Source organism: Rosa chinensis, chromosome 2 (genome assembly GCF_002994745.2).
Source record: "Rosa chinensis cultivar Old Blush chromosome 2, RchiOBHm-V2, whole genome shotgun sequence".
Lineage (NCBI taxonomy): Eukaryota > Viridiplantae > Streptophyta > Magnoliopsida > Rosales > Rosaceae > Rosa > Rosa chinensis.
In genome coordinates, this window is record NC_037089.1 from 25,064,447 (window position 1) to 25,073,971 (window position 9,525).

Here is a 9,525-nt window from a genome sequence, read left to right on the forward strand (position 1 = left end):
TACTTTATAGGCTAGGGCTAGGATGGCTCCCCGGTAAGGCTTACAAACTTTTATTTTTGTACGTCACTCTTCCTTTTTACCTTGACTAACCTTGGAACTGATTGCAGTGAAAGTGCCGAAGAGGAAACCCCGGAAAAGCAAAGAGGAGGATAGAATGGATGACGATCAGTTGATGAATATGCTGATAGGCCAGGGAAAAGACGCCCTTCACATTGATGTCGACCTAGGGTCGAAGGGTATGGGTCGGTCCATTGAAGAGACCCTGCTTGAGATCACTGATGCGGGATATGGGGAACCTGATCCTGACGCTCCCCTGACCCAAGTCGTGCAGCCTTCTGCTGCTGACGTCATCACTATAGCTGATACCGGGATGGGAAAGGTACCTGTCGGTGTGTCTATTTCTTCCCTCTCCACTGGGAGCAATGAGGCATTGCTTCCAGGTGAAAAGAAAAGATCACATAGGCACCAGCACCGTAGTGATAAGCAGGAGGTGACGTATACCGGCCGGGATGTTAAGGGATCCGGTGCGAAAAGGCAGAAGAAAGATCACCCGGGACCAGAGTATTCGCCTTCGCTTGGCTTGTTGTCTCCTGCCATTCATGTAATCCCCAAGAAGCCTATCAAGCAACTGTTGAGTGAGTACGGGGTTGCTGATGAAAAGTTCGTTCGGTCCATGCTTAGTGACCTGAAGGACATTGACTTCGACCGGGTGCAGGCCAAGGACAATACACCCAAAGAGAATCGCCGTCTCGCCCGGGAATCCATGATGCGGGTATGGTTTTGCTTTACCCTTGCAACCGATTATTATTGTATATATATTTTAATCGGTGTGTTTGCAGGCACTCTTCAATGTGTACGCGATTGATGCCAGCGAGGAAGATACTCATCTGAAGGAGGAGGTTAGCAATCTCTCCGGGCAGGTGAAGTATCTGCATGGTGAGAAGGCCAAGCTGGAGAAGGAGCGGGACTCAATGATTGCTGAGATGGACGCGGCTAAGCAGCGAATCGCGGAGCTTGAGGGTGAAATCTCTGAGGCGCGGGAAGAGGTAAAAAGTGCCCGGGACTCTGAGAAAAAAGTTGCAGAGTCTGCCACGTCATGGAAGGAGAAGGCAGACTATCTGGAGGATCGCCTTCCCGTGGAGAAGCACGAGGCCGTGGAGGAGTACAAGTCCTCCCAAGAGCTCATTGCTATGCTAACTGCTGCTCAAGATAAGGCTGTCATCATGAAGTTCAAGGAGTGGGTGGCGGCCGGGTACTTAAATGAAGCCAAATTCAGGCGGGGTCTTCTTGAGAAAAGGAAGAAAGATCAGGAGGCGGCGGTCAAGTCTGGTGCCAGTGGGTCCCAGAGTACCGGTGGCGAGCAGTAGTTAAAAAAAATTGTGTAGAAATTATCCGTTTTGAACAATTGTCTAATTCCTGTGCCTGGTAGTCCAGGCTTTTTGTGAATGGAAATTTTTTGAATTTGAATGGGAATTAGAAAGGAATTAAAATGTCTAGGATTTCGTGCCTTAAGCATTTGCTTGCATCACTTATTACCGGAATAGAGTAACTGACAATAGCTATGTCCGGGAATGTCCGGGGTAGGTAAAAAAATGCTAGAAATGGTCTGAATAATTCATTTTTCCATTCAAATACCACATGGTGGTTAAATACAGAATGAGTACCCGATGGGTAGCTTGCCATAGCTGTATGGTCAAAAAGCAAAAGCTAGGACAAGATGCTCCCGGAGCTACTTGTAATAGTACCGTAGGCGCTGGGTATTCCATGGATGCCTGGAAACGACCCCGTTCATGTCCCGGATGAAAAAGGTTGCGGGGCCTACCTCTTCAATGATCTCGTAAGGGCCTGTCCAGGATGGATCCAGTCCCCGGGGCTCTGGGTAGACTTGCTTCATGACCCAGTCCCCCAACTTCAGTGTCCGGGATTGTACCTTGGCATCGTAATACTGAGCTATCCTCTGCTTGTTTGCCAAGTTATGCATGTGTGCCACATCCCTTCATTCCTCGAGTAAATCAGCATCGAGGTGTAGACCTTCTGAGTTGGTACCCGCATCGAAGTATTCGATCCGGGGACTCTGGATTTGTGTTTCAATAGGGAGTACTGCTTCTGATCCGAAAGCCATGCAGAAAGGGGTCTCTCCGGTGGCCTCCGTTGCCACGGTCCTGATAGCCCACAACACCTCCGGGAGTTTAGCAGCCCAAAGACCCTTGGCCTCGTCCAGCTTCTTTTTCAGTATCTTCTTGATTATCTTGTTGACAGCTTTGACCTGACCGTTGGTTTGGGGGTGAGCCGGGGAAGCATAGAGGATCTTGGTGCCCAGGTTCTGTGTGTAAGCCCTCAACTCATCATTGTCAAATTGGGTACCATTGTCCGTGACTATGGTGTCCGGGACCCCAAACCTGCAGTAGATGTTCTTCCATAGGAAGTTTTTGACCTTTTCCGTGGTGATGGCGATGAGAGGTTCTGCTTCTACCCACTTTGTTTGGTAGTCCACAGTGACAATGGCGTATTTGAACTGTCCCACCACTGTGGGAAGTTTACCAATTAAGTTCAAACCCCACTGACAGAACGGCCATGGTGCAAGGAGGATGGAGAGGGCAATGGGCGGTGCCCTTGGGATATTTGCATACATTTGGCACTTGTGGCAATTCACTGGATATTGTTTGGGCCAAAGCCGACATGGTTGGCCAGAAATATCCTGCCCTTAGGGTCTTATGTGCAAGAGATCGGGCTCTGGCATGGTTACCGCATACACCAGCGTGTATGCCCTTCATTATTTTGTGACCTTCCTCCGGTGTTACACACTTCAGATTGGGAAAGCAGTGGCCTCTTCTATACAATTTGCCATTCATGATCGTGTATTGAGCTGATCTTAACTGTAGTCTTCTGGCCTCGACCTTATTGTCTGGTGCTAGGCCGTCGACCATGTATTTCAAAATTGGGTCCATCCATGAAGCTGTGTGATCTACCGCAAATATTTCTAACACCGTTTTAGAAGTGCTAGGTCTTTCGAGTATTTCGACCTTAGTGGCCCCATATGTAGGACTTGGAGAAGTTGATGCAAGCTTAGCAAGGGCATCTGCCTTGTCGTTTTCTGCCCTCGGTATTTGGGTAAAAATGTAGGAGGTAAACCTCTGAACTAATGCCCGGGCTAAGGCCTGGTAAGAGGACATGTGGGGCTCCTTTGCCTCGAAGTTATCGCTGACCTGGTTTACGACTAACTGAGAATCACTGAAGATACTAAGGTGCTGCACCCCTAGTTCCCGGGCGATCTGCAGACCTGCTATGAGTGCCTCGTACTCTGCAGCATTGTTGGATGCCTTGAAGGCAAACTTGAGGGCGTACTCATAGACTTGATCGTCCGGGCTAATAAGCAATATACCAGCTCCACTGGTTTTCTTGTTGGACGCGCCATCAACGTATAATCGCCAAGTGCTTGGCGGAGGTGGATCTGGGGCTAGTGGTTCAGGTGATTCCAGGGGTGGGTTATGGGAGGGAATTGACTCGGAAATAAAATCTGCTGCTGCCTGGCCCTTAATAGCTGTCCGGGGCTGGTACTTGATATCAAACTCCCCCAGCTCGATGGCCCATTTAATTACCCTGCCCGATGTCTCTGGTTTCTGCAAAACCTGCCTCAATGGGTGATTAGTGAAAACGGTGATTGAGTGTGCTTGGAAGTAATGTCTAAGCTTTCAGGCTGATACCAGGAGGGCCAGTGCCACTTTTTCAATGTCCGGGTACCTGGATTCTGCACCCGTGTAACCTTTTCCAGCATAGTACACTGGGTACTCTCAATCGGAGTCCTTCCTAATCAGAACTGAGCTCACAGTTGTTGAAGATGCCACCAGATATATGTAGAGCATTTCTCCTGGAACAGGTTTGTAGAGTAGAGGTACCTCTGACAAGTATGCCTTCAAGCCAAGAAAATCAGCCTCGTCTCAGCTGTCCAGGCTATTACCTCGACGTGTTGGGTTTTTAGCAATTTGAAGAAAGGAGTACACTTGTCCGTCAGCCTAGAGATGAATCTTGACAGGGCGGCCACCTTGCCTGTAAGAGATTGGACCTCGTTCTGGTAGGTTGGGGATACCATGTCTAATATAGCCTGCGCCTTCTCCGGATTGGCCTCAATTCCCCTGTGGCTAATGATGTATCCGAGAAACTTTCCCACCTCGACCCCGAAGATGCACTTCTGTGGGTTAAGCCGCATACCATTGCGCAATATGATGGTGAAGACGATTGATAAGTCGGTTACATGATCCTCCGGAGTTAATTACCAGCATATCGTCCACGTATACCTCCATGATAGTACCGATAACTTCCTCAAACATGGAGTTGACAAGTCGCTGATAGGTGGCACCTGCATTCTTTAACCCAAAAGGCATGACCTGGTATCAATAGAGACCTTTGTCTGTGGTAAAGGCAGTGTGCTCCTCGTCTGCCGGGTTCATTCGAATTTGGTTGTACCCACTGAACGCATCCATGAAACTGAGTAACCGGTACCCAGCAGTGGAGTCGATTAATTGGTCAATTCGCGGGAGCGGGAAGCTATCCTTAGGGAACGCTCGGTTGAGGTTTGTGTAATCCACACACATGCGCCATGATCCCGGAGATTTCTTTGGTACCATGACCACGTTGGCTAACCACCGGGGGTATGTTACTTCCCTGACAAAGTTGATGGCCATTAACTTCTTGACTTCAACCTGGATAGCCCGGTACTTATCGTGTGTGAAGGCCCTTTGTTTTTGTCTTACCGGTGCCGAGTAAGGAACAATACTAAGATTGTGCGTAGCTATCTCCATTGGTATACCGACCATGTCCTCATATGACCAGGCGAATGCAGATGTGTTGGAGCGGAGAAACGAGATCAACCCTTCCCTGACAACCGGAGACAGCCTAGTACCAATCTTAACAGTCCTGTCTGGGAACTGCTCTGATAGCACCACCTCTTCATTGTCTTCTACGGCACTGGGCCGTTCCTCGTCGGTATCGGTATCATCTCTGGGATCCTCGTACCTGTCCGTCAGAGGGTTAGTAGCTACGTGCAACATCTCAGACTTTCCCTTACCGCGAGATACAGTCAAAGAATAGCATTTCCTCGCAGCGGCCTGATCACCCCGGATCGTAGTAGTGCCGGCCGGGGTTGGCACTTTCATCATGAGCATGTGACCTGCAATGAAGGTTTTCAGACGCCAGAGTGCCAGTCGACCTAGGATAGCATTATAGGATGAGACGCAGTCCACTATGATGAACTCTGTTTTGATGGTTGAACAGTTCAGACTTTCGCCTACCGTGATCGATAGGTAATTTGATCCGAGTGGTTGGACGATATCTCCTGAAAAACTGATGAGGGGCTCATTATCTTGTGACAGCTTGGCTTTTCCTCTGTTCAAAGCTTTGTATGCTTCGCGAAATAATACGCTAACTGAGGCCCCGGGACATCATATAATGGTCCATTTGGAGCGTGATTAGGAAGGGATCATCATGGGGCATCTTCAGATCAGCTTCCTCCTCCTGCAGGAATGTCACCGATGTCCATCCGATGCCACCGTCTTGCTGCGGGGCCTTGTGGAAGTTGAAAACTTCCGGACGGCCGAAACTAGAATTTCGTTTCTTCCTCTGGGGAGGCAACTCTTTCGGGCCCCCACCGTGGATCGTGAAGATCTAGCCGTACACGTCTATAACTCCTATCTCCTTAGCAGGTAGGTATCGTTGAAGCTTGCGCCTCTGGATGAGGGACTCGATTGTATTTTTTAAAGCAACGCAGAGATTGGTATTGTGTCCGGCATCCTCATGATAAGTGCAGAATTTTCCAGTATCCTGCTGGGTTAGTTTACTCTTCGGGAACTTTCTTGGGGGTGGTCCCGGTATTTCATCCTTGTTTTCGTTCCAAATAGTCTCGTATGAAGCGTTGAGGATTGTGAACACCTCATACCGAGGTGGTGGTGGTGTCCGCGGGGCCTGCTGTACCCTCGGCTCCCGGTGAGGGTGAGTGGTCCCGGAACTGTTAGACCTGGACGAGGACTCTTTGCTTCTTTTGTTAGAGGTATGGGGTGACCTTTCATGACTATGGACCCACTCCCTCTTTCGTGGCTCATCCCTGACCATCGAGGCCGGTGTGGAAAATCTTAGCTCTGGTCTGGGGGTGTCCCCGTACGTTTCGAATTCAGCCTGGGCGTGTCTGATGGCAGTGGCCATCAGCTCGTCGTAGTTAGCTGGAAGATTATGGTTGATCTCGTAGAGAAATTCTCCGCGTCTTAAGCCCCTCCTGAAAGCCAGCTCAGCCAGTTCCTTATTAAGGTCCTGGCACTTAGCGATAGCCGCCTGCCATCGATTTACAAAAGACTTCAAAGTTTCATCTTCTCCCTGCTGGACCTTTAACAGGCCCTTTGGTGTGTGTATCCCATCAGTGCGTACGATGAATCGAGCTACAAACTTGTCAGCTAACTCCTTAAAATTCCCTACAGAACCGACTGGCAGTTCGTAGAACCAACTCAAAGCCTCCCCTGACAAGGTCTCCTGGAACATATTACAACACACTTCATCTGTATATCCCTTGGCCCTTGTTTGCGATCGGAAAGCCTGTAGATGCTGGTAGGGGTCTCCAACTCCCGTACAGTCAATCTTCAGTGGTTTAGATGTATTCGCTCGAATGGCTCCTCTAACCTGTTGGGTGAAAGGACCCGGGCGGTCCTCGTAAGTGGTCATAGCTTTCCAGGTGTCTCTATTTTCTGTGGCCTGTACCCTTGCCTATAGGGCATGCAAAGAGTTGCTCATTTGCACAAGTAATGCCGTGTTTGCATCGGTTACCGGTGGGATATTGTGAACTGGCTGTGGTAACGGTGGTGGTGGCAGATGCTTCAAGTTTTCCGGGAATAAGTCTACCGGTATCTGGATCATCCATTGACCGCCCTCCATAGAAGGTGCTAGGGTGGTGTTGGGGTCTCTTGTTATTGGGGCGGCGTTCACGCCTGTTGCTAACTGGGATGCTCTAGTCAAGGCCTGGGTGAGTGCCTCGTTGTGTTGGTGCCTCCTATCCAGTGCTCGGGCCAGCGTTGTGTTTTCATCTTCCAAATCCTGCATTCTCTGTTGCGCAAGGCGGTTTGTTTCCCTATCGGTACTTTGTTGTTCTCGATCGATCCTGGATTGTTCCCTCAAGGCTGCGATCTCAGCTCGCATAGACTCTAACACCGATACCGGAGTCACTTGATCCGGGACTATCGGGTCCAAGGATCCGAGACCATGCATTTCTCCTGGAACACTGGGCGCCTCTGCTGACGAAGTTCCCGGAGAGAATATCAGTGCCCGGGCGACACTTCTACCCTCTCCTGCCACTTCTGGCTCATTCATGATTCACCCCTATCTGGCGCGCCAATGTTTCTGGTGGCTTTCTCTGGGTACCTCACACAGAATGCTATACCGTCTGGGGTACCGATCCAACTCCTAAATCCTGTATTAAGAACACAACGTTAGAGGGGTAAACCGTACTGGACGGTTTACACCTCTCCGATGCCTGAGTGAGAAACTAATAGATGGGTATCAAGTAAATAGTAGACAAAGGAGTTATTACCCGTAAAGGTGGTTGTGCTAATGTCTTTATACTCGAGCATGGGGAAGGAGTCTCCCCTATCTTCGATGTGGGACACAGGTTGTTCTTCTGATGCCATATTAGCCCTCTTGTTGTGAAAATAGATGGGCTGTGCTGGCCTTGCCCCGGGCCCTGGGTGCCCGGGGTGGCATCCCATATGAGCCCCGTCATGGTGGGTCGTGAACCCGGCCCATGGCATAGTGCCCGAGAGTACCGATGGGACCCAGCCAATAGTGCCAAACTTAGTTGAGACTTCCCCAGTATGTACAGCTGTCTTCCCTCTTCTCTCCCACTGAAATAAATTGGGTTGCACTTAGTATTGAGAAAACTATCCAAAATATATGAACTGATCAAAACATGAAAAGTAGTCCAAAACACTTAAGCTATCTAGCAACCACAATTTCATGTGGCATATTTTCATAGAGCAATATCAGATGACAATATTCCAGCAAACCAGTTTAAGTTGGTGAAATATCCACAATACCATATGACAATAGTCCAATCTAATGCATTAAGCAATAATTAAACACACAGTTTTAGTTAACTTGCTGAAAAAATCTATGTTCTTATCCTCTGCTCTGTCCTTCATATATCTCATTATGAAATAGCCACAGTCTTTATCAGTATGTTACTCCGGAATACCCTAAAAACAGTATAAGAGGAAACCTGTGAGATGAATGAGGAAAAACAGTAAAAGCGGTGCATAAGAACTGCATAGTTGCTTTAGTTGTATAAATAGAGGAAATAATCCTCAATATATATAGATGAACAATTCAAAATTAATAAAATAATGTTTCATAAAACATACCACAGTTTTTCCAGGTAGTTGTTTTTCGACCTTGCCTTTTGACATGAGCATTATATATTTTGATGCCGCTTTAATATTAACAGAAAATTTGTGTTAAAGATCAGAACATATGCAGCTAAAAACATTATACAAAACTTACTTGTTCAGAAAAACAACCACTTACTTGTCCACAATGTTCTTCCACTCTCCGGTAATCAATCTTCTCTTTAATGGATCCATGAAGTAGACAGTGTCTTCTTCAACATTTATCACAGTCAGCATCCAATGACAACTTGCAAAGCAGAAAACAACAACATTCACATTCAATATCAGATGGCAGGTAGTAAATCAATGTCAGAATGCATATTGTATCAATATCACATACCTTGAGTTATATGGCAAGAAGAAAATCTGGCCACGCTTTCCTTTTCTCATCCTATCAGCTATTGCATGGGAACGTTCGATTGGATTGCCACAGCCAATGGCACCAATATCTGTGGGGCTAACAAATCCGTCCATATCAACCATCTTTGATTTTTTCAACACACCATGCAGGTAGCTATAAATCAAAGAATGCAAATTTTAAACCATTTAGTGTCACAATCTACTTAAATTCCAACTAAATCCGAGAGAAGGAGATTACCTCATATAGATGGATACGCAGCTACCCGATACTTCCTTCATGGTGGTAAAGTTATAAACATCGTTCTTAGTAACAAAAGTTTTGAACGGATGTCCGAAAATCTTTTCATCAAAGCTGCAGACAATGGTCTTCCAATTTTTAAACGTTTCTTTGACCCACATGCATACCATTTTTAGGGATGCAGGGATATTTGGTGGCAATGAATCAATGTCCAGATCTTCCTCATCATCATCATCATTTTCTTCTGCCATTTTTCTCTTCTTCATTGTTGTACTCCTTGCTGCCATCTAGTTATGTAATAAAATAAATGGTAAAAATAATGGCCTGCTAATACCATGTTCTTTAATAGAGTTAAGGTACATTTAAATGAAGTTAAAAGCATTATTAGGATTATCATTTGTTACCTTATCTGTCGGAAAAATTATCAAGTCTTTAGGCTAAGCTACATATGTCCCAATAGCATCACGAACAGTCAAGATTTCATCTTTGATTGGGAATGGAAGCAAAGCT

At 47.1% G+C, this 9,525-nt stretch overlaps 1 protein-coding gene across 1 annotated transcript; it reads right to left on the bottom strand.

The window, feature by feature from the left end:
- Positions 1 to 8,106: 8,106 nt before the first annotated feature.
- On the bottom strand, positions 8,107 to 9,185 carry LOC121051205. Its single transcript, XM_040513321.1, has 5 exons — positions 9,016 to 9,185; positions 8,758 to 8,931; positions 8,557 to 8,664; positions 8,394 to 8,461; positions 8,107 to 8,228 (listed from the first exon to the last, which is right to left on the bottom strand). The coding sequence occupies exons 1-5, from the start codon at positions 9,183 to 9,185 to the stop codon at positions 8,206 to 8,208; spliced, it is 543 nt and encodes a 180-aa protein (XP_040369255.1). The 3' UTR covers positions 8,107 to 8,205.
- Between the last annotated feature and the right edge of the window lie 340 nt (positions 9,186 to 9,525).

What these genes read in the sequence shown, in the direction of transcription:
- LOC121051205 (XM_040513321.1), bottom strand. Translation starts at nt 9,185, where the DNA reads ATGGTATGCATGTGGGTCAAAGAAACGTTTAAAAATTGGAAGACCATT. An exon ending in TGGAAGAACATTGTGGACAA is followed by an intron (nt 8,462 to 8,556) that starts GTAAGTGGTTGT and finishes TTAATATTAAAG; the next exon opens with CGGCATCAAAATATATAATG. An exon ending in AACTACCTGGAAAAACTGTG is followed by an intron (nt 8,229 to 8,393) that starts GTATGTTTTATG and finishes TACTGTTTTTAG; the next exon opens with GGTATTCCGGAGTAACATAC.